The sequence below is a fragment of the Canis aureus genome, chromosome 33 (genome assembly GCF_053574225.1).
Source record: "Canis aureus isolate CA01 chromosome 33, VMU_Caureus_v.1.0, whole genome shotgun sequence".
Classification (NCBI taxonomy): domain Eukaryota; kingdom Metazoa; phylum Chordata; class Mammalia; order Carnivora; family Canidae; genus Canis; species Canis aureus.
This window is the reverse complement of record NC_135643.1, coordinates 27,412,351-27,438,633: the sequence shown is the minus strand read 5'-3', so window position 1 is coordinate 27,438,633 and position 26,283 is coordinate 27,412,351. Positions and strand designations below refer to the sequence as shown.

General features: G+C 34.6%; 1 protein-coding gene across 3 annotated transcripts in view; it reads right to left on the bottom strand.

The window, feature by feature from the left end:
- Window positions 1–26,283, bottom strand: part of AIMP1 (aminoacyl tRNA synthetase complex interacting multifunctional protein 1) — a 38,987-nt gene that overhangs the window by 11,207 nt on the left and 1,497 nt on the right. For all 3 annotated transcript variants that reach the window (XM_077882211.1, XM_077882209.1, XM_077882210.1), the window contains exons 2-5: window positions 13,024–13,157; window positions 10,649–10,762; window positions 8,039–8,206; window positions 4,413–4,624 (exon numbers count right to left, since the gene is read on the bottom strand). In XM_077882211.1, coding sequence (XP_077738337.1) covers window positions 4,413–4,624; window positions 8,039–8,206; window positions 10,649–10,762; window positions 13,024–13,132 — 603 coding nt within the window. In that variant the 5' untranslated portion in view covers window positions 13,133–13,157. The remainder of the gene's footprint in view (window positions 1–4,412; window positions 4,625–8,038; window positions 8,207–10,648; window positions 10,763–13,023; window positions 13,158–26,283) is intronic.

Sequence of the window (26,283 nt, the reverse complement as noted above, 5' to 3'; positions counted from 1 at the left end):
CACAGCCAAGGCAATCTTGAAAAAGAACAAAACTGCAGATATCATAATCCCAGATTTCAAGATATACTACAAAGCTGTAGTAATCAAAACAGTATGGTACTGGCACAAAAACAGACACATAGATCAATTGCACAGAATGAAGAGCCCAGAAAATCTACAACAAAGGAGGCAAGAATACATAATGGTTGGAAAAAAGAGTGGTTTCATTATTTGGTGCTGGGAAAACTGGACAACTACACGTAAAAGAATGAAACTGGACCACTTTCTTACACCACACACAAAAATAAACTTAAATGGATTAAAGACCTAATTATAAGACCTGAAACATAAAACTAGAAGAAAACATAGGCAGTAGTTTCTTTGACACAGGCCATAGAAACATTTTTCAAGATAATGTCTCCTGGGGCAAGGGAAACAAAAGCAAAATTAAACTGTTGGGACTATACCAAAATAAAAAACTTTTGCACAACAAAGGAAACCATCATCAAAACAAAAGGGCAACCTATTGAATGGAATGGGAGAAGGCATTTGCAAATGATATATCCCATAAGGGATTAATATCCAAAATATATAAAGAACTTCTACAACTCGACACACAACATCACTATTTATGAGGGAAATGCAAATCAAAACCATAATAAGACATCACCTCACACGAAGCAGAATTGCTAGTATCAAAAAGCCAAGAAATTAAGTTTTGGCAAGCATGTGGAGAAAAAAGAACTCTTATGCAGTGTTGGTAGAAATGTAAACCGATCCAATCACTGTGGAAACCAGAATGGAGGTTCCTCAAAAAATCGAAAATAGAAATACCATATGATACAGTAATTCCACCACTGGCTATTTACCCAAAGAAAATGAAAACCCTAATTCAAAAAGATATATACAGCTTTGTATTTGTTGCAGGATTATCTATAATAGCCAAGATATGGAAGCAATCCCAGTGTCCACAGATAGAAGAATGGATAAAGGGTAGCCCGGGCGAGTCAGTGGTTTAGCGCCGCCTTCAGCCCAGGGTGTGATCCTGGAGACCCAGGATTGAGTCCCACGTCAGGCTCCCTGCATGGAGCCTGCTTCTTCCTTTGCCTGTGTCTCTGCCTTTCTCTCTGTGTCTCTTATGAATAAATGAATACAGTCTTTAAAAAAAAAAAAAAAAAGAAAGAAAGAAGAATGGATAAAGGTGTGTGTGTGTGTGCACGTGTGTGTGTGTGTGTGTGTGTAACGTACATAAATGTGGAACACAGATATAATGGAATATTACTCAGCCACAAAAAAAGGAAGAAATCTTGCCATTTGAGACAATATGGATGGACCTAAAGGGTATTATGCTAAGTGAAATAAAACAGAGAAAGACAATACTATATGATTTCACTTATACATAGGACCTAAAACACAAAGAAATAAATAAGACTCTTAAATACAGAGAACAAACTTGTCAGAAGGGAAATGGATAAGAAGATGGGTAAAATAGGTGAAAGAGATTAAAGGTGCAAACTTTCAGTTATAAAATAAATCACAGAGATGAAAAGTACACCATAGGGAATATAGTCAATAATATTTTAGTTAACTTTGCATGGTGACTACACTTATTGTGGAGAGCACTGATAATGCACAGAAATGTTAATCACAAACCTGAAATTAATATAATATGGCAAGCCAACTATATTTCAATAACAAATATTAAAAAATATACTACTGATCATTTAACTATTCAAGCATTATGTACACTGCAATTAACATGTAGGGCTATTTCTACAATTTGCTTTAGAAATGAATAGAAATTTCTTTAATCTTCGAAAGTTAAATGTCTTAATTTTTTCCCCAATTAGCAAAAATAAGGAAAATAGTTGTTTATATTCTTTCAATAGGCTTAAAAGAAAATAGCATACAAGAGAACTATCACTGTAGGGAAAAAGAAAAGGCATATTCTAAATAAAAGATGGTTTTTATAAACAAATGTTATGGCAAATGTACCCCAAATCCTATGATTTAAAATAACAGCAGTAGACCTAAGACTCAAATTCAAAAGGCCTCCGTTTCAGAGGTCTTCATGGAAAAGATCTTCACACAAATAACTTAAAATACCACATTAGAAAAAAAAAAAAAAATACAGTCACTATGTATAAGAAAAAAACAATGGGGTGAGCTAGATGCAATTATTAAAGCACCAGATGATACTCATGGACCTTTACCTTAGAAAAATACACAAGTCTACATAGCGTAGTATGCAATTTGTGGGGGCAAAGTGCTCCTGCTTTATAGAATGTTTAATACTACTGCCTTGATAGGTTAGATACAGATGTGTATATAAATAGCTTTGCTTAAGGCTATGAATGACAGCTGTTGGAAGAGAAGAAACAGTCTGCAAGTTATGGAAACAAAAAAGATGAAGCGAAGGGAGGAGGAGTTTTTCCAATTTGAGCTGGTTCAAGATCAACTGATACTTTTCTCCAGGGCTTCTTAGGAAACTAATTTCATAAGCAGTCATGAAAAAGTCCTGGTTCTACATAAGACGAATGTTAAACAGAAGAAAAAAAAAGCACACACATGAACCACGTCTACCTTTTTTTAAGGACAAGAGAAACTTCTTTGCTAATCTCACTTCCATTTATTCCCTTCTACAGAGCAGCCAGATGGTCCTATTAATATATGAGGCAGACCACATTTCTCCTTTAGCTCAACAGTTTTCCAATGGCTTTCACTCAGAATAAAGCCAGTCTTTACAATGATCTATAAGATCCTGTATCATTAAACATCCTTATTTCTGATTTCATATTGCATGACATTTCCCCTTCTTTACTTTGCTGTAGTGATACTGCTTCTCTTCATTTTCTTAGACCTTTCCTTAAATGTCACTTTCTTTATGATGCCTTCCCTAACCATTTTATAGAAAATGACATCATCCTAACTCCAACAACTCCTAGATTCTTTTCCTACTTTTTCTTTTTATACTTACTTTTTATACTTATAGTATACTTAATATATTATATATCATGATTTTCTGACTCTCCATAGGGTTGTGAGCTTCACAAACACAGCTCTTTTTTTTTTTTTTTCTAAACAAATCTGTCTGTCTATCTATCTATCTATCTATCTATCTATCTATCTATCTATCTATCTATCATCTATCTATCATCTTAACTCACTGCTATATCCCTTGTCTGGAATAGTGCCTGTACACTGCAGGTATCCAATAAAGACTTGCATCTGAAAGTATGAATGAATGAATGTGGGGATTTATCCACATTCACAAAGCCAATAAGCAATGGAGTTGGCAATGAACAAAGGAGAACTATTTTAACATGAAAGTCTACAGCCTTTGCGGGGATCCCTGGGTGGCTCAGCAGTTTGGCGCCTGCCTTTGGCCCAGGGTGTGATTCTAGAGTCCCAGGATGGAGTCCTACGTCGGGCTCCCGGCATGGAGCCTGCTTCTTCCCTCTGCCTGTGTCTCTGCCTCTCTCTCTCTCTGTGTCTATCATGAATAAAAAAATTAAAAAAAAAAAAAACAGTCTACAGCCTTTGCAGTATCTCAGAAGCACCACAAGGTAGAGGAAAGAGGTAACTCAAATTACTGTAGAAGACATCTTGAAAAACCAAATTAAAACCATTACTGCCTAATTTTTTCCACTGTCACTGGAAATACATACATGTGTGTGTCTATATACACATACACATATTTTAAATACCTAACAACAAAATACAAAACATTCAGTTTTTATTAAAAAAAAAACACTAAAAATTACAAGTTCAAGCTCTATGAGCCCATCTTTTTACTTCAAGTATAAAAATATTTGAGTTATTAAAAGAAACAAAACAAAACATGACTTTTTACTCTTACTTATTAGGTTGATGCATTCTGGGTTTGTATAACAGTGATTTAAAAAAAATTGAGGAGTAACGAAATTCCATGACAGAACAATGATAAAAATATTTACATTGTATTACATACAAAAACCTGAAAACATTTTAAAAACTGAGAAAAGGGACGCCTGGCTGGCTCAGTGGTTGAGCATCTGCCTTCAGCTCAGGGTATGATCCTGGAGTTCTGGAATAGAGTCCCACACTGGGCTCCCCAGAGGGAGCCTGCTTCTTCCTCTGCCTATGTCTTGGCCTCTCTCCCTCTGTGTCTCTCATGAATAAATCAAATCTTAAAAAAAAAAAAAAAAAAAAAAACGAGAAAAAATAATGCATCTTTTGTTTTTCTATCCTCATGAACTTGATCCTAACTTGCAACTCTTTTGCAAGTTTTTAGTAGTTTTATGTACTTTTTTGGTGAAATTTATTGCATTAAAATTAATCACATGAACTAATCAATATTGGCTCATGTTGTATGGTCACCTAACAAAATTATATGGAAAAACAGTAGGAAAAAGTGACACGTACGGAAAAGTAAGTTTTACTGTACAGATTACCTGTTCAAGGGGAACATGATTCACCAGGCCACTGACAACTGTTCTTGGAGCTGTTTCTCCAACATCCACTTCTTCTACATATAAAGAATCAGCATCAGGGTGTTTTCTGGCAGTGATGATACAACCAACTCGAAGATCCAGACGAGATACATCCACTGGCTTAGAGTCAGCACTTCCTGCTACTGATTGCTGTTTTTTCTCCCTTTTCTCTCCTAAAAAATATTTATTTTTTTATTTTTTAAAAAATATTTATGAATGGTTAAACATCAGAAGTAAAACAAAAATAAACTATGAAAAACTCCCTAACATCAATACTGATGAGTTTAAAAAAGAAAGTGTTTATCTCCTACTTCCAATTAAATAATAACAAAGTAAAGAATTATTCAAGTCACAACATCTTGAATCCTATTTTGGCTATTTCTCTCTTCAAGAACTGCCTGAATCTCTAAAGACATAAAGTAGAGATGGGTAAACTATATTCATTCATTTACATATTGTCTATGGATGCTTTTGCACTGTGGCAGAGTAGTTGTGACAATGACTTTATGGTCTGCAAAGGTTAAGATATTTACTAAATAGACCTTTATTGAGCAAGTTTGCCTTTCCCTGTAACAGAGCTGGAGTAAATCCATAAAAATTTTTACTGTGACTCTTCAGAAAGTGAAAAATCCTTTATTTAGGAAAAACTCCATAATTAGCACCAGCTAAGAGAATGAAGTACAATATAATTTCACTGATAAAATGTTTCTCTCTTTAGTTAAACACACCAACAAGTATACAATGAATTTATCCACTTCTTATATTTTTCAGAAGACTTATTAGCACATTATTATTCAGAGCAACTATTTGAGCAGAAGAGAACATTTTATTCTGATTATGTTTTAAAAATCCTCCGCTTATTTATATGTGTCAATAACCTAACTCTTATTAGCATTTGACTACTTTGGCCACTGAGTCAAATGCAACCTGTAAAGAGTTCATATTCCTGAAGTTTACATCTAGCTTCTCTGGCAGGAAAAAATGTAAAACAAAATAAAAACTTATTTACTTGCAATCTACTGGGTAGAGATAAGCATGTAGTTGTGACTTAGATGCCCAGCTTCTCAACTTTGTTTAATCTTGAACAAGTATTTACTGAAATCTAAGGCACTGGAAATAGTAAGATGAGCGGCCCATACTATGAATGCACTGAAAATCTCTTTTAAGGCAGGTATATATAATGAGTACGTGACAAACATTACATACACATAGAAATATAGAAATACAGAGACAGTGCCTGAAGTGGGAAAGAATCATTTTATGTAAGGACATTCACAATTTATACAAACACAGTTTACAAAAGAAGAGGTAGAGCTAGCTCAAAATAACAGGCAATTTTTAATCTAATGAATTTTTTAAAATTCCATTTTCCGTGTAAAATATTAGCAAAGATTTTTTTAATGGAAAAAAACCCAAATGATATAGAAATAAATATACAAAATTACTAGAAGAAAATAAACCAAAATCTTAGTAAAAGTTACCTTTGGGTGATTATATATTTAACATAATGCAGTATAACAATGCATCTATATATATTTTTAATTTTAATCTACTTCCTAGGCATTTGAAATACCTTTATCAGGAACCCACATTCCAGAGGTAACTGTATCAAAATCTTTACCAAGAACTTAGTCATCATAAAAAATTTTAGGAATGTTTAATTAAAAAATGAGTGATGCTCACTAGGAAGACTGTATCATATCCACAGCCTCTGCATGAACAGAATTTTGGAATCTGGCAATTCTAGCAGCCAAACACCAATGGATCAGCCTTCTATTCCAGCACTGTTCAATATGTGAATAGATGCCAACCCCATACAGCTAGTTTACATTTAAATTTAAAATAATAAACATTCAGTTCCTTAGCCATACTAGATACATTTAAAATGTTCAGTAGCCATACATGACTACTGGCTACTTTGTTGGATAATGCAGTTATACAGCATTTCTATCATTACAGAAAAGTACCATTGGACAGAGGCATTCTAGACATAGAGCTCTATTTGGTCTTATGTGGTGTCTCCTCCCACAAAGAAGACTCCATTGTCTCATTTAAATAGAAGATTAATCCTGTAGTCACAAACGCAATATATCTTCCTTTGGGTTATGAACTTCATCATACTTAGAACAGGCTGTCTGATTGTTTTGTGACTTTTTTTTTTTTAAGATTTTATTTATTCATGAGAGACAGAGAGAGAGAGAGAGAGAGAGGAGCGTAGAGACACAAGCAGAGGGAGAAGCAGGCTCCATGCAGGGAGCCCAATGTGGGACTTGATCCCGGGTCCCCAGGACCATGCCCTGGGTCAAAGGCAGACACTCAACTGCTGAGCCACCCGGGTGGCCCAATTGTGACTTTTTTTTTTTTTTTTAATAAATTTATTTTTTATTGGTGTTCAATTTACCAACATACAGAATAACGCCCAGTGCTCATCCTGTCAAGTGCCCCCCTCAGTGCCCGTCACCCATTCACCCCCACCCCCCGCCCTCCTCCCCTTCCACCCACCCCTAGTTTGTTTCCCAGAGTTAGGAGTCTTTATGTCCTTCTTAATAAAGTTTATAAAGTGAAAGAATTAGCTGGATTTGCTTTCATTGTAACCATACCACCTAGTGGTGAAGTTATGTAGAAGGTATATAGCCCCTACCTACTACTAAGAAAGGTTACTGATGTTTAGTAAAAGGAACTGACAATTGTCAGATGCTAAACTGGCTTAGGTTAACTCACAAATTCCTCAGCCATTTTATATTTTCCAAAAACTCTTAAGTGGGTGTGTTATGAGAGGTGCATATAATGAATTATAAAAGCATTTCTTTTTTAGACATTCTTGGAAAAATGAAATCTCCAAAGGAGTAAAGGAGAAGAGATAAAAAAAAGGAGTCAGATTTATGATTAGAATAGCTTTAGCAGCAAGGTAAGAATTAATTAGAAAAGATGAGGCTTTAACATTAATTCAAATGGCAGATCAGGAGAAGTTGAAGAAAGGTAGCACCTAACAAAATGGAGCCATGGAACTGGGTTCTAGATATGTTTTGGTGATAGGAATTATATGTTTTGGTGGCCAATTAGGTATGGAAATTGAGAGAGGGCAATAGGTTAACTGTAACATTTCTAGTCTGGCAATCTAAGTGGATGGTGATATACTTTCCATTCCAGTTTTTATGGGTTCCTAAAATGTTTACACCCCTATACCTTAGTTAGTTCAGACATTCTCCTTTGACTAGACTATCCCTTTTCCTTTCGTCACAACTAGTCCCAAGGTAACTTCCTACCTGTGACTTCTCTGAAACTGAAATACACACTAAAATTTAGTCATACCAAACTATGGGCCTCTATGCTTAATCTCTACTTTCTATGTTTTTAGTTATCTTAAAATATACTCTACCTAAAATACAACATTCTTACCCTATCGACTTGGTCAGTCTTCACACATCCTTTAGAGCCCAGTTTCCATGCTGTAGTATCATACTATTCCTAACTTTATTCTAGTTAATAAAGGTTTCAACTTTCTTTTTGACACCACTATTATTATCAAAAGTGATGACATCTGATAAATCAGTCAAGAGCCAAATAACCTTAAAGGTTAAAAATACCTTTCACTTCAATTTTCTCTTTCATCTTCTTTTCTTCTGCTCCTCCTCCTCCTATCTGTTCTTTGGCACCAGAAGATATAGTTGTTATTGGTCTAGACTGTATCACATTTTCAGAAACCATGGAATTAGCTTGCAGCAGAGTACCAGATGGAAATGGTATTTGTTTCACTGATACAGAAAATAAATTAAGATAGAGTCATTATGAAAGAAAAATTCACTGCATTTGATTATCAAGTCTCTACCAAGACTGTAGAATGGCTGCCAAGAAATTAAGTACATTTTAACCAAGATAAAAGTTAAATAAGTGATTCTCATTTAATCACTAATAACTGAGAAAAACATAGATAACAACAATAACTAATATTTATTATGGACTATGTCCCGGACACTTTTTAAACTGCTTTACATGAATTAACTCTTGTAATTCTCATAAATTCACCAAAAGCAGTAATTTCTATTGACATCCCTATTTACAGATGATCAACATGAGCCATACAGAAGTTAAAAAAGTGGCCCATCATACACACAGTCAGTAGGAAAATAAGAATTTATACTCAAGCAGCCTGTCTTCTGAGACTATCCTTTCATAGTTTGGCAAGATAGCATGCATTTCACTCAGGTTTTCTTTTATATTGCACAAACAACTGGGAAAGTGTTTAAATAATAGTCATTTTAATATCAGAATTAGTGGAGAGACATGTCCATAATTCTATGTCAAAAAAAACAACTTTTTTAAGGAAGAAAACTTCTTCAGCAATGTTAAAAACACTCTCATAGCCTAGTGAGTATGGAAAAACATAATCCTGTGAGGGATTTTGATGTGGCTTAAATTCTGGCCAATTTTCAGACCACTTTTCTGAGGTATTTTTAAGTTCCCTGGAGGCTCTTGCTTCTTTTAGTAATGTGACACTCCATCTACCCTACCCTTATTTTATGTTTCATCATTCAACAGAATGCAATACATTAATTCAAATTGTTGATCTGCTTTAGTACTTCATTAAAAAGATCAGAGTTTAAAATATTCCAGGGCAATCTTTTAGAACTGATAAAATGAAAAGCAATTTACATTGTTAATATTTAAACTGTTTAATTCTATACCTGTATTCCAAATCTCCTTGTCTTAGAAAGGATCAGATCTTCCACTGACAAATAATATTCTCTTTAGTTGATAGTTGTAAGCACACATTGATTTTTCTTTATTTTTGTCTAGCTCACTAGGGATAGAGCTCATACTACAGCATTCAAAATAATTCACTCACTGACAGGATAGTTCAAAAGGAAGTAGTAAGAGACTTTCACGATACTTGGGCCTCCTTAACTCACTTAGGAAGGATTTTCTATAATACAATTATATGCCTTTCTGTGTAGTACTTTGAAATTGTAATGGAGCTATTATTATCGTTGTTTTAAAATGATGTAAATTTATTTAGATTCCCTTAAAATAATTCAGTAAATTTAAAATTTTTATTTCCAATATAATATTTGAAATTATAATTATATGCTGAGTTGGCTAACTTAAAAATTATGATTTCAGGCAAATTACTTTATACTCGTAAGCTTCTATTTCCTCATGTATAAAACAAGGACATCTGTATACACAAAATATCAAGGATGAAATATATAATATACATGAAGCACTTTGTGCTTCACACAGTGCCTGGCATATAGTAAAACGTAATAAATGTCAGCTACATATTATTACAACTTATTTTCAATAACTATTTAATAGGGAACAGTGATGATCAAGTTGAGGTATATAGCACAGAGATTAAAAGCATAGTTGTTTTAAATCCAAGTATAATTAATATATAGCTCTCTCTATTAGTTTCAGGCATACAATAGGATTTCCCTGATGAGGTAACAATATACAACAGAAAAAAGTCTTCAACAAATGGTGTTGGGAAAACTGGACAGCTACATGCAAAAGAATGAAACTCCTTACACAATATACAAAAATAAACTCAAAATGGATAAAGACCTAGACATAGAGACCTGAAACCATAAAATTCCTAGAAAAAAACATAGGCAGTAATTTGACATTGGCTACAGCAACATTTTTCTAAATATGTCTCCTGAAGCAAGGGAAACAAAAACTAAACTATTAGGACTATACCAGAATAAAAAGCTTTTCCACAGCAAAGGGAACCATCGACAAAACAAAAAGGCAACCAACTGAATGACAGAAGGTATTTGCAAATGATATATTTGTTAAGAGCTTAATATCCAAAATACACACAGAACTTTATAGTTCAACACCAAAAATAAACAAAAATAATAATCCAATGAATTCAGGCACAGGCACATGAATGGGCAGAAGTCAGGAATGCCAGAACAATGCTCTTTTCCAAAGACATACAGATGGCCAACAAACACATGAAAACATGTTCAACATCACTAAAAGCATAGGTCTGCACTTTTTTGCATGAGCTCAGGCAAGATCATTTGCCTTTTCTAAGTCTCCATTTCCTCTTCTGTAAAAGAAGATGATTGCATGAGAAGGGCTACTGCGGGGATAACATGAAAAATCAAGCATAATATCTAATTTAACAATCAAGGATATAATACTATTATCATAAATCAAAATAACCTATTATTTCTATATTTAATCACCTCCATTTTGAATTTCTGCCTGAATTAGCTCTTGTTTCAATTCTTCAATTTCCTTCTTTAATTTAGCATTTTCAACTCGAAGTTTCTTCTCTTCTCTCAAAGTTGCCTGCAAAACTAGGATTAAGAAAATCTTAGTAAGATATAGCCATGTTTTCTAAAAGTTTTCTTATAATACTACTTGAAGGGCATAGCTATATTAACATAATTAGGATAATACCAATAACCAAATGTTTGCCAATTCCTTTATATCATTTAGTATTTATTAGAAAACATGACAAAAGAGAAAAAGAGATTATTATCTGTGAAATAATAATGGACCAGAAAAGTTTGCTTATGAATCATTTCCTAGCTTCCATAAAGATGCTAACGACAACTTAAGAAACAGACTAAAAGTGTCAACCATAAACTATCAGCATGAGACAAGTATTAGACACATTAGTTTTTTTAAAGCCAAGATCTAATAGCAAACCATAAAAAAACTATTCTTATTCTTTCTTTTTAATCATTACCTTTTAAAAGTACCTGAATAATCTTTTACTCCTAATGTCTCAGACTGAGCTGGCCAAACGTTCAATGAGTGAAATAGCTTCAAAGATTTCCTCAAAATATGATATGTGTGTTAAAGGTGAGCAATAGGGCATACAAAAGAATAAAAGAAAACCAATGATTCTCAGTGCAATTGATACTGCTCCCTAGGTAGGACTTTTAAAATCTGTGGGGGTATTCTTGGTTGTCACAAATAATAGAGTCATGTCGGGCATTTAATGGGCAGAAGTCAGGAATGTCAGATATCCTGAAATATGCTAGATACACCTCTGAAATAATAAGCTGTCTCACATTCTGCAGAATTTTCTAGTAACCCATTGTACATTTGTGTAGGTAAAAATCCTGTTATTTGAGCCTAGACTCTATTTTTTATAAATAAACACAAAATATTATTAAACATTTTCATTATACCCTGAATTTTCTATAAATCAGGTATCATATAAATCAAGAGCAGACTCTACTTTGTTTTGTTCACAGTTTTCCCTAAGAATTATCCACCATTCTGAGTAAATAAATAGCACAACTGAAAGTTGCTTCTGGCATCAGACTTGCCTACATAAAGGCAGACTAAATACACGCTCATAGCAATTAGCATTTCTATTGCATTCTTGGTGATTCCATGTATGGGAACCACATTGCATATGACTCTCTCATATGCCTGGTAGGACAGTCCTGCCTAAGTATTTACTCATTAAAATGCATATTTTTATTATTACTACTATTTATAAATTACTTTCTTTTTAATTTTCCTATATATTACATAGTTACTGTATGTTTTGAAATTAAGAGTATAGGTAGATCATTTTATCTAAGAAATATCTTCTTTACAGAGTATTAAGAGATTTTATGAAATATTTACTATAATACAGGAACAATGAGACTGAGAACCATCCAAGATAGGCTACCAAAAAATAATAATAAAGGTAAAGAATAAATATACAATAAATATAAGAGGGTTCCTTTTTATTTCAATTAGCAAAAATGAAATGCTAGTCAAGCTAATAGCCACTAATAGCCATCCATCTGAAAAAAAAAATTCACAGAAGCACTGATTAATCTCTTTATCTTACTAATGGAAAACAATATTAAAAATTTTAAATAAGAGAAATTGATGAGAATTTTAAGAAAAAAACACTTATAAAACATTATAAAAAAGAAATAATTAAAGCAGTATTGTAAAATTAATAAAGAAAATAAAGAAAAATTATTTTGAAGAGGAACTGCTTCTGTAAGCCATTCACAATCTTATACAGCAAAGAAAATCATTGATTTCTATTTGTTACTGTAAAAGATTTGGGAATGTTCATTATATCATTAACATTAGCCATTGAGAAATTGCTTTTAAGTAAACAAAAATTAATGTAAATCCTAAAAGCAGAAATTCAGATGTTATTTTTGTACATATTTTTGTACATAAACAATTTCTATGTAAACTTAAAGAAGTATTGGAAAAAATGAAAAATCATTTCAGAAAATGCTTTAGCAGAGGGTGATACAAGTGTATATTCTTAGAAGAGATAAATTTGAGGTCATATTTGATTTTATCCAATTTTCTTCATTTTAAATTCTAATTTTATAACTAACTTATTTTAAACATTAATTTTCCTTTAGCATTCTTAAAATAATACGTTGTTTTCTCTACATTACATTCACTATATACCAATTCTAATTTATCCTAATCCCAGAAAATCATTTTACTCAAAATGAAAATATTAAAGGAATCTAAAAGTTATGATCAAGATGATGAAGTAAATTTATGGGGGTAAACACAGTTTTTGTCAACATAGGAATTCATTTTAAGTAACTTCTTCAAAAATGCAAAATCTTACTTGCTTTCTCCTTAAGAAGAGCAACTTGCTGCTTTAAATATTCAATAATTTGATCTGCTTCTGCACCCTTCTGTTCCAGTCTCTTCAGAACAGTACCATTAGTTGCCATTTTTGCCAAGAAACGGCAGGAAATCCTAAGTGAAAAAAATAAGTGGTAAATAACACTGTAGAAGGAATAAATTTATTGTACAGGACAGTATAAGCAAGGAGTCTGAAAGGAAAACCATCTTCTACTCTAACAGATCAATACACTAGGAAAAACACTTTTCCTATACACAGCAATAAACCAAACAAACGGCAGAAATGTTAAACAACTAATTTCTCAATATGTTTGGAAGAGGCAATTTTTTTTCCCTAAATGCAAAAAAGATGTTACTTAACCACATTTTAGGTTGGAAAGCTTTAAAATACAGCTGAATAAAAAATAAATAAATAAATAAACAAATAAATAAATAATAAAATGCAGCTGAATAACATGACAAAACAAAAATACTAAAAGAATAACAATAACCTTAACTAAACTATAAGTGTTCCAAAGTTAAGAATTGCTGAATTCCCTCTTTACATGTTATTTTTTATATATTGGATATTTCTACTGTTTAACTATGTACAATTTTAAGAAGAAACACATGGATTAGGAAAGAAGAAAAATGTCATCAATTAAGAACATATCAATATTAATGACTCAGAAATGTCAGCATATATACTGTGACCCTTGTTAAAGTTATGATTTTAATTTTATAATAATTCATAGAAATTAGAAAACATCCTGTCATTATGCAGAAAAATGCATATAAGCAAACATTCTGAGGTTAGCTCACAATGTTAAAGTTTAAACTGCTATTAAATAGTAACACTGACAAAAAGATTAATCATTAATACTACAAATTGTTCTTTTTTTTTACCTGTTTAGCTTCAATTTATAATACAAAATGTAATGAGACAAACGTTGCTGAAGTAATTCTGACTTTAAACAAGTGATATACAATAAAATGGTGAAATTTTTTGATAAAGGAAAAAACTGGCTAATAATGAACAAATACAAGATCATTTGAACATTTCAAATTATGCGATATGTATAAAAAGGAACATTCTGAAATGTTTACCTTTTAATGAAAAAAAGAACCAATTTTCAAAAAGCTTTATGCTAAAGTTGACAATTTATAATACAGAATCACTAAAAAAAACTGAAAAAAATAAAAATGGTAGTAAGTGAAGAAAATATAAATGAAGTTAATCTGAAAAAGTACATAGTAAACTGCTCATTTTCTATATGAGCTATTATTTAACAGTTTAAAAAAAAATACAGGCAAAAAAAAATACAAAAATTGAAAATGAAGATAACCAGCTTTATATTTAGCCAATTTTTACAACATGAATACTGAATATTGTTAGTTCCTCAAATGTTGTTTTAGAATTTTAGAGAAAAATACAAATTAACAGATGAAGAAAGTTAAAGTAAACAAACAAACAAACAAAAAGCTATGTTCTTCTGGACTTTTAGTATCCTCCTTACAGCATTCTTTTAGTTTAATGTCTTTATATTTTAGTCTAACATAGCAATCAAGTATACTCAATATGTGAAAATAGCTATCCCTAGAAAAGTAATGAGTATTTGATTTAGCATAATTTGTTAGTTTTTATTTTTATAGCAAAGAAAAATTTGATATTAAAATAAATGTGATCTTAATGATATGCTTTAGAAAAATCCCTAGTAAATAACTGATAAGAAACAAATGGATTTTTTTTTTAAGATTTTATTTATTCATGAGAGACAGAGAGAGAGAGAGAGAGAGAGAGAGAGAGAGGCAGAGACACAGGCAGAGGGAGAAGCAGGCTCCATGCAGGGAGCCCGACGTGGGACTCAATCCCAGGTCCCCAGGATCAGGTCCTGGACTGAAGGAAGCACTAAACCGCTGAGCCACTTGGGCTGCCAGAAACAAATGGATTTAAGTAAGTGTAAGTGTTGTGAATTTGCCAATGGGTACAAAGTCATTTCACAAGGATCAGCTAAGGTGGTAATAAAGCAAAACATGAAATTCGTGTCCTGACTCACATAAAAAAATCTCAAAACTAAGACTCACAATAATTCACAAAATAGAGATCATGAAACCTAGGCTAAGGGAAAGAACAGATACAATCTTACTGAGTTGATAAATCTATTAACTATCTGCAAAATACAGTTACAAAAGTGAGCTGTAAATATTAAACACATACATAGAGCCACTAAGAAGAAACAGTAAGATAAGAGGAAGTGGTAATACTTTGAATGATACTGATGAAAAATGTGTACCTCTATATTTTATATATTTATTATGTATATAAAAGGAATAAAATTTATATATTTGGCTGTAACTCTACAAATACATAGATTAAGGTCTAGCTCTAAACTGAAATAAAACTAGGATTGAGAAATGTTATCACTTGAAATATTCAGTAAACATGGATTCATTTTTAGCCAAAGTATATAAATAAAACATGAAAAATAAAGGAAAAACATGTTAGTAAGAAAGAGAAATGTTACTGAAAAACATACTTAAGCCATGAAGGCCTTAAAAAAAAAAAAAAAGATTTTATTTACTTATTTTAGAGATAGAAAGTGCAGGAGCAGGGTGTGGGAGAGAGAGAGAGCCTGACGTGTAGCTCCATGTCACAATCCTGATATCAAGACCTGAAGCAAAATTAAGAGTCTGATACTTAAAGGACTACGGCACATAGGAGCCCTATATGCCATGAAGTCTTAAAATGTTGAGAACAGAGAGAGAAGACAGTGATCCTAATAAACCACTCAAATATATATAAAATAATTGTGGATGACAGAAGCCATCTCAAACTTCCTGATAGGTATTATTGGGTAATAATAATACCTACTGTTTCATTTGTCTTTAGTATTTGCCAGGTCCTTTCCTAAGCACTTCACAATATTAACTTATTTAATTACCACAACACCATGAGGTACATAAGGAACGTTCTCCTTATATAGAATACTATGAACTGTAGCTGGAAAATGACAGGCATCAAGCACAATTTTGGGAACACAAAAAAGGATGTATGTACAATCCCCAACTTTAAGAAGCTCACAGTAGTGTGGGTTCCTATAGGCTTGATATTTTGTAGATCTTTAGGTATGATTTTTACATTTTCTTAAAGGTTAAGAACATAGCAAATAATAAAAATATAAATTATACACATTAATATTAAAAATATATTTAGATAATTTGGCTAAACACACCTTTTTTTTTTTTTTTTTTTTGGAATATTTATTGGAGTTCAATTTGCCAACATATAACACCCATTGCTCATCTCATCAAGTGCCCCCCTCAGTGCCTGTCACCCAGTCACCCCATTCCTCCGCCCACCTCCCTTTCCATCACCCCTTATTCGTTTCCCAGAATTAGGAGTCTCTCATGTTCTGTCTCCCTCTCTGATATTTCCCACTCATTTTCTCTCCTTTCCCCTATAATCCCTCTCACTATTTTTTATATTCCCTGTATGAATGAAACCATATAATGTGGCTAAACACACCTTAATTTCTTTATGAGTGGTATACAGTCTATGGGGGTGATAATATATTTACATTAATTCTAAATTTTGTGTTTATAATAGTATACAAAATATATCCAAGGACTCCTGTGCAGGGGAATACAGTAAGACAACAGTCAACTGAAAAATCTTTGTCCCTTCCCCGAGGAATAGATACTGTCATAATTACAAAAACTCTAAAGCAACACTTAACATTATTTAAACAAATGGTACACAAAGAAGGAACACTCAATGATATATAGACTTCACTCTGAATGCTTTGTCAAAGCCTTCAAAGGACTAATAGTACTAGTTCCCAGCTTTAGCTCAGAAGGCAAAGCAGTCCAGCAAGAGCCAATACATACCATTTTGCCAAAGGCACAAAGTGGCTAAGAATACCAAGAGAAAAATTGTTTTATGAAAATGACATAAGATGTTCTGATTTAAGGATGAGAAAAAAATTAAGATTCACTATATACTTTCTGCTCAAGTTTGCTGTGAATTTAAATCTGCCCTAAAAAATAAAGTCTTAAAAAAATGCACTGAAATCACAAACTTAAGACAACTTAAGACTGTATGAATTTAAGACCTGAATATACTGTACCTCCTAATTACTTATGACAAACTCTGGTTATGCAATAACCAATAATTTTCCAAAATTTATAGTGATAGGTTATTTCTAATACCTTAACTGCCACAATATCAACAAAAATACTACAAAGGAAGCCTCATTAAAAGAGAGGACTTTTGCTTGCAGTCATTTTTCTCGTAATAATCAAGTTTTCTTGACAAAAATAAAACAAGAATGACTCTAAAACACACTAGTTGTTAACCAGTGCCTACTTTTTCTTTATTTCATTTTTTAATAATAAATTTATTTTTTATTGGTGTTCAATATGCCAACATACAGAATAACACCCAGTGCTCATCCCGTCAAGTGCCCCCCTCAGTGCCCGTCACCCATTCACCCCCACCCCCTACCCTCCTCCCCTTCCACCGCCCCTAGTTCATTTCCCAGAGTTAGGAGTCTTTATGTTCTGTCTCCCTTTCTGATATTCCCTACCCATTTCTTCTCCGTCCCTTCTATTCCCTTTCACTATTATTTATATTCCCCAAATGAATGAGACCATATAATGTTTGTCCTTCTCCGATCGACTCATTTCACTCAGCACAATACCCTCCAATTCCATTCACGTTGAAACAAATGGCGGTATTTGTCATTTCTGATGGCTGAGTAATATCCCATTATATACATAAACCACATCTTCTTTATCCATCCATCTTTCGATGGACACCGAGGCTCCTTCCGCAGTGTGGCTATTCTGGACATTGCTGCTAGAAACATCGGGGTGCAGGTGTCCTGGCGTTTCATTGCATCTGAATCTTTGGGTTAAATCCCCAACAGTGCAATGGCTGGGTCGTAGGGCAGGTCTATTTTTAACTCTTTGAGGAACCTCCACACAGTTTTCCAGAGTGGCTGCACCATTTCACATTCCCACCAACAGTGTAAGAGGGTTCCCTTTTCTCCGAATCCTCTCCAACATTTATGGTTTCCTGCCTTGTTAATTTCCCCCATTCTCACTGGTGTCAGGTGGTATCTCGTTGTGGTTTTGATTTGTATTTCCCTGATGGCAAAGTGATGCAGAGCATTTTCTCATGTGCATGTTGGCCATGTCTATGTCTTCCTCTGTGAGATTTCTCTTCATGTCTTTTGCCCATTTCATGATCGGATTGTTTGTTTCTTTGGTGTTGAGTTTAATAATTTCTTTATAGATCTTGGAAACTAGCCCTTTATCTGATATGTCATTTGTAAATATCTTCTCCCATTCTGTAGGTTGTCTTTTAGTTTTGTTGACTGTATCCTTTGCTGGGCAAAAGCTTCTTATCTTGATAAAGTCCCAATAGTTCATTTTTGCTTTTGTTTCCTTTGCCTTCATGGATGTATCTTGCAAGAAGTTACTGTGGCCGAGTTCAAAAAGGGTGTTGCCTGTGTTCTCCTCTAGGATTTTGATGGAATCTTGTCTCACATTTAGATCTTTCATCCATTTTGAGTTTATCTTTGTGTATGGTGCAAGAGAGTGGTCTAGTTTCATTCTTCTGCATGTGGATGTCCAATTTTCCCAGCACCATTTATTGAAGAGACTTTCTTCCAGTGGATAGTCTTTCCTCCTTTATCGAATATTAGTTGACCATAAAGTTGAGGGTCCACTTCTGGATTCTCTATTCTGTTCCATTGATCTTTGTGTCTGTGTTTTGTGCCACTAACACACTGTCTTGATGACCACAGCTTTGTAGTACAACCTGAAATCTGGCATTGTGATGCCCCCAGATATGGTTTTCTTTTTTAAAATTCCCCTGGCTATTCGGAGTCTTTTCTGATTTCACACAAATCTTGAAATAATTTGTTCTAACTCTGAAGAAACTCCATGGTTTTTTGATAGGGATTGCATTAAACGTGTAAATTGCCCTGGGTAACATTGACATTTTCACAATATTAATTCTGCCAATCCATGAGCATGGAATGTTTTCCCATCTCTTTCTGTCTTCCTCAATTTCTTTCAGAAGTCTTCTACAGTTTTCTTTGGAGATGTTGTGTTTAGAAAACTTATCGAGTATAGAAAGCGCTAGATTGAAGTCACCAAGTATAAGTGTATTATTATCTAAGTATGTCTTAACTTTGGTTATTAATTGATTTATATATTTGGCAGCTCCCACATTCGGGGCATATATATTGAGGATTGTTAAGTCCTCTTGTTGGATAGATCCTTTAAGTATGATATAGTGTCCCTCTTCATCTCTCACTACAGTCTTCGGAGTAAATTTTAGTTTATCTGATATAAGGATGGCTACCCCTGCTTTCTTTTGAGGACCATTTGAATAGTAAATGGTTCTCCAAACTTTTATTTTCAGGCTGTAGGTGTCCTTCCGTCTAAAATGAGTCTCTTGTAGACAGCAAATAGAAGGGTCCTGCTTTTTTATCCAGTCTGACACCCTGCGCCTTTTGATGGGGTCATTAAGCCCGTTCACGTTCAGAGTTACTATTGAAAGATATGAATTTAGTGTCATCATGATATCTATTCGGTCCCTGTTTCTGTGGATTGTTCCATTGGACTTCTTCTTAAAGGGAATTTTGAGAGTCCCCCTAAAATTTCTTGCAGAGCTGGTTTGGAGGTCACATATTCTTTCAGTTCCTGTCTCTCTTGGAAGCTCTTTATCTCTCCTTCCATTCTGAATGAGAGCCTTGCTGGATAAAGTATTCTTGGTTGCATGTTCTTCTCATTTAGGACCCTGAATATACCCTGCCAGCCCTTTCTGGCCTGCCAGGTCTCTGTGGAGAGGTCTGCTGTTACCCTAATACTCCTCCCCATAAAAGTCAGGGATTTCTTGTCTCTTGCTGCTTTAAGGATCGTCTCTTTATCTTTGGAATTTGCAAGCTTAACTATTAAATGTCGAGGTGTTGAAAAGTTTTTATTGATTTTAGGGGGGGATCTCTCTATTTCCTGGATCTGAATGCCTGTTTCCCTTCCTAGATTAGGAAAGTTTTCAGCTATGATTTGTTCAAATACATATATTGGCCCTCTGTCCCTTTTGGCGCCCTCGGGAACCCCAATTAAACGTAGGTTTTTCTTCCTCAGGCTGTCGTTTATTTCCCTTAATCTGTCTTCATGGTCTTTTAATTGTCTCTCTCTTTTTTCCTCAGTTTCCTTCTTTGCCATCAACTTGTCTTCTATGTCACTCACTCGTTCTTCCACCCCGTTAACCCTCATCATTAGGACTTTTAGTTTGGATTGCATCTCATTCAATTGATTTTTAATTTCTGCCTGATTAGATCTAAATTGTGCAGTCATGAAGTCTCTTGAGTCCTTTATGCTTTTTTCTAGAGCCACCAGTAGCTTTATAGTAGTGTTTCTGAACTGGCTTTCTGACATTGAATTGTAATCCAAATTTTGTAACTCTGTGGGAGAGAGGACTGTTTCTGATTCTCTTGAGGTGAGGTTTTCCTTCTAGTCATTTTGCTCAGTGCAGAATGGCCAAGAACAAGTTGTATTGGGAAAAGGAGAAAAAGAAAGAAGAGAAAGAAGGAAAGAAAAAGAAAAAAGGAATAAAAAAAGAAAAAAGAAGACAAAGAGAAATAAAGAAAAAGAAAAAGGGGGGGAAGCAAACGGAAATCAAAAATCAAAACCAAAACAACAACAACAAAAAAAACAAAAAGAAAAAACAAAAACAAAACAAAAAAATAAACAAAAAAAACAAGGGCGAGTATCCTCTGATTCTGTATACTGTAAGTTCCTTGACTTCCCCTGGACCTTTCCAGTGCTGCTTGGTCAATAATTTGTTTTTCCACTGTCTGTCTAGCTGGTCTTCTGGGGGAGGGGCCTGCTGTGATTTTCAGGTGTTAGCACTTGGGGGAGCTGCTCAGCGAAAGATATTTAAGCTGTTTATCCTGTGAGGCCACTGTGAGGCTCAGTGGGGGATGTTTACCCCGTGAGGCCCCAGAAGGAACAACCACAGTGGCAACGGCCAGCTCTGGAGCCGTGGAGTCATCTCCCGCAGTAACTACAGAGCTCTCCATCTGCAGGGGCCTGGAGGCTCCGGGGCGGGGCCGCTGATCTGCTCAGCTCGGGGCAGGAGTGTCCTTGCTGTCCTGGGCCCTCCTGGCCTCTGCCTGTCCCAGGGGGAGGCGGGATCCTGGGCTGTGTCCCCGGCGCCCTGTGCTCCGGGGCCTGTGCTGTTGGATTTGCGCTCCCGGCGGGAAGCTGCCTCTCCACGGAGTCGTCGCCTGAGTCCCTCCGAGGTGCTCCCAGAGCCGCGCAGCCCCCTCCACGTGGAGCCTCTGCCGGAGCCCCTCCGAGCTGCTCCTGGGTCCAGCCGTGCGTGCTGGAGCCCTTTAGGGAGCTCGGTGCACTCTCCCCGGGCGCAGGTGTCTGTTAGTGTCCCAGGGATCCTGAGGGCATCCCCGCCCTCCTGGGGTCCTGCTCTAACTCCCTGCGAGCTCCCTTCCGTCAGGGGAAGATTGGTGAAGCTCCTGCTTCTCCAGGACGGGGCACTTTTTCTGGAGGCACTCGCCCCAGCCTTAGCCCGGCTGGTCGCAGGCCGTCCCCCTTGGATGTCTTTTATTTTTTTTCCCCCGTCTTCATACCTTAATAGAAGCTGAACTCTTCTCACTGTAGCATTGTAGCTGTTCTCTCTTTAAATCTCAGGCCGAATTCGTAGATTTTCAGGATGATTTGAAGGTTATCTAGGTAATTTGGTGGGGACAGGTGACTTGGGGACCCTACTCTTCTGCCATCTTGCCCCTCCTCCTCTACTTTTTCTTTACTCCTAGATAACTGGTTATTTTGGCAATATTATTCATGATATCACAATTAACGTGCCTTTTGAGATATTTTGGATTAGGTTGTAGTCAGATCTATATGTTGACAAACTTCTCAAATTCTAAGTTATTTATTTTTAGAATTAGACGGTCTGGAAATAGGTTTTCTAGTACTTGTTTAACTGTCTTTAAACTTTCAAATATATAAGTAGGATGCAGAAGTTTATGCAGATATGGATTACTAACACCAGAGCAGCTTTTTTTTTTTTTTTTCCTTATTTACAGCCAACAAATCTTGGTCGAATGACATACCTAGGAGGCTGTGTGTGACCTTGGCAAAACTGCATAACTTCTCTGTTTCATTTTCCTAATTTACAAAACGAGGATACTTTCATTTGATTTCACTTTCTACTTCTTCGGCATGTCCTTCTAGGGCTCCTTTTTCTTGACTTGTCCCTTTAAATCCTTATGTTTTTCAGAGTTTGGTCCTGATCAATAGTCAATTCTAGAGTTTACAAACTATCACCACAGTGATCAGAGAAGCCTTTGTGTTTCAGGGTTAACAATGTTTAAAACAGTTGAAGGTGAGTGCCATTTAAAGCAAAGCAAAAGGGGATCCCTGGATGGCTCAGCAGTTTCAGCGCCTGCCTTTGGCCCAGGGCATGATCCTGGAGTTCCAGGATCGAGTCCCACTCCCGTCATGGAGCCTGCTTCTCTCTCTTTTTCTCTCTCTCTACGTCTATCATGAATAAATAAAATCTTTTAAAAATAATAAAAATAAAGTAAGGCAAAAGTGCACAACTCTCTGTTGTCTCATTTATGCTACCTGCCAGGCCCCTATAAAAAAACTTAAGTTCCTGACCCCAATTTTTCTTGATTTTGAGCCATGTGCCTAGTTTACAGTAAAAAGCAAAAATAAACATGTTCTTTGTACTCACTAAGCTTTCAGACAAATGAGGTAAACACATTAAATTGGAAAAAAAAATTTTAAACAAGACTATTTAGGGCAACAGTGCTAGTTTAGTAACTTAAAGCTCAGACAAATCTTATACCATTCAACCCAGCGCTCATTTCATTATTGTGAGCCAACCGCTCCACAGTGATTTTCAATTTTACATTGAGTACTTACTGAATTTCATAACTTTTAAGTTCCCTTAGTCTCCCCAGAGCTTTTAATGTGCTGACAGACTTAGGGATACTCACACATGATAATGTTAATAATATTGTTATTATTATAACAATAATTGTTAAATAACAATATTATTAATATTATCATTAACAATATGCAGATAACATTAGCAAAGTATTTACCATGAGTTGGCTAAATGTGTTACATAGATCATATATGAAGACTATTTTATACAGAGAAGAAAACTTGAATTAAAATCAATTTGCCTTAGGTCATGTGATGAGTTAGTAAATAACAGGATTAAAGTTTACTGTCTGTCTGATTCTGGAGTCAGCTCTTTTAACTTCCAAGCTGTAATTTCTAAAGAAGACATAATTATGTAGAGTTTCCAAATGTGTTTAACCACAGAATGCTAACCAAAGAACACCTATTAACATTTATTAGAACTAGTATCCTCTAAAACAATTGGGAAAACTGACTTCATCTGTACTAAATTTCATTTAATGATTAGGGCATTAGAACAGGTTTAATATTTAATCATATGCACAGTAAATATAAATGTAAAACACATAGAAGAAAAAAGAAATAATACTTAACTGCACGCACAGTAATTACAAATGTAAAACACATAGAGAAAAAAAGAGTACACAAGTTATGTTGTGTTTGGATAGTAAGAGTTTCTGGAGAGTTTAAATATAGACGTTTTTTCCCCCTTTAATAAATTAAAAAAATGACGACCTAATTTTTATGACAAATTTGAAAGGTGTTACCTAAATTATTCTGCCTATTAACATTAATTTTGGTTACGAAAAAAGCTATTTTAAGACACCACTAACCATAAAAACTGAGGCTGATTTTATGAAATACATGAACTTAAACATCTTAATCATTAAAAGATATACAAAAGACTGAGATTTCTGTCATTACCAAATGACTTTCCTTTACCTCAGCAATTTCCTCAGTAGTCTTTTCTCACTGATTCTGAATTGCCAGTAATTCCTTTTTTTTTCAATTAAATTAATTAACATATAGTATGTTATTAGTTTCAGAGGTAGAGTTCAGAAATTCATCAGTATTATATCCAGTAATTCCTTTTAAATAACAAGTTCCCTGTCTCACATTTTCAACGTTAGGGATTAAATATAAACAAATGAGCTTGGGCAGCCCAGGTGGCTCAGCGGTTTAGGGGCGCCTTCAGCTCAGGGCCTGATCCTGGAGACCCGGGATCCAGTCTCACGTCGGGCTCCTTGCATGGAGCCTGCTTCTCCCTCTAACTCCCCACCCCCGCCCCCTGTGTCTCTCATTAATAAATAAATGAAATCTTTAAAAAAAAATGAGCTATTGCTTTGAAATGGAAGTTTTAAGTTCAAGTTTTCAATTTTACTTTATAATATAGGAATTCTACTACAATTTGGAAGTGTCTAACTTCTTAAAACACCTGATTTCACTGTTTCAGAACTTCAGTTAGGTAGAAGTTTATACTCTTCCTAGATGCTGTAAGTATTATATTTTTATCAAATCTAAATGCCACCAATTGTAAAATTGCTCCAATTAGATGCTCTGTCATTTCATGTACCATTAAGAAAAAAGCACACATCCTGTAATATTTGAAGAATCTCTTAAATTTAGCCCGATTTTTATATCACTTTTTATTTCCCTGTATTTCTTCATACACAGCAACTTTTCATTTCAATGGTAAGTCATCATAAAAAGGATACTTAAAATGGAGATTAAAGTCAACTACTATATACCAATACTATATATAATTAAACGATGACAATATTAACAATTATGACCAAGTATGCATAAGTATGGTCACTGACAAGCATGTCAGGAGTCCCACTTCATAGTGATTTTAAGACATCAACAATTGTAAAATGCACCACTATTTCAGTAAATATGAGAAAAGCATGTGTGTCAGGATTAATAAACTATAGTAACTTTAATCAGTTTTTCCTACTACCATCAATACTTCATCTAAATTTCCAATCTTCGTTCCTCTGTTTGCTTTGTAATCTAACTGCCAAATCACCCCATATGAAGAATATGTTTATTACCATGCTACATAATGTGGTACGATTTAGAACTAGGTTAAAACTATTACAATTTAAAACGTGTCAAAAGTCAGAATTTTTAAAAAGGTAAATAAAATTAAATATTCTGAGAACAATGCATCCCAGAGATAACTCATTTAACAGTGGTAACTGGCAGTAACTCCAGGGGTGTTTTTGCAACTTTTGCCAAAATATAGAAAATCAACCTAAAACTGTTCTTTTTGTGAATGTTTCTCTTTTTTTTATTTCTTTTTATTTTTATTTGGTGTGTGTTCAAGGAATAGATTCAAATTTTAGCTCTGCTACTTATTGGCTGTATTACTTTTTTTATTTAAATTTTTTTGAGGTATAATTGACACAACATCAGGTTAGTTTTAGATGCACACACAACATGACTAGATATTTATATATACTGCAAAATGATCTCATTAGCCCAGTTAAGATCCTTCACCATAAATAGTTCAAAAGATTTTTTGGGGGGCACCTGAGTCAAACATCTGCCTTCAGCCCAGGTCATGTTCTTGGGATCCTGGGATTCAGCCTCACATTAGGCTCCCTGCTCAGCAGGGTTGGCTTCCTCTTCTGCCTCTCCCCTCTCCCCACTTGTGCTTGTGGGCCCTTACACTCTCTTTGTCCAAAATAAATAAAATCTTTAAAAAAATTAATTTTCTTCTTGTGATGAAAACCTTGAAGATCCACTCTCCCAGCTTTCAAACATTTAAATACAGTATTTTTTTAATTATAGTCACTGGGCTATTCATTATATCCCTGACTTACTCATTTTATAACTGGAAATTTGTTTTTATTCTTGATTTTGTTTTCTTTACTCAACAGAATGCCTCCTCCTCCTTTACTAATAAAAACACAGGGGGTCCGAGAGGGCTTTAAGGATGGGTAAGAGGGGATTGCTCTAAGACAGTCCATATATTTCTGGTACTATGGCCATTAACAGAGAAAACCTTTCTGTTCAGTGAAACACGCATAACATTTTTAAAAACTGTATGTCTAGATCTCTCAGATTTTCTTCAATAGGGTTTAACCATCCCTTTCCATCCACAGAAACACTCAGTACTTTTTCCCCGTTTCTTATCCAAGAACACAGCTAGTAACAACAGCCACTATTTTAATGGGCCAGGCACATTACAAATGAACTCATTTGAGATTTCCAACCTTGTGGGATAACATTTTCCACTCCATAGGAAAATTCAGAGAAATTACACGACTCGTCTGAATCCAAACAT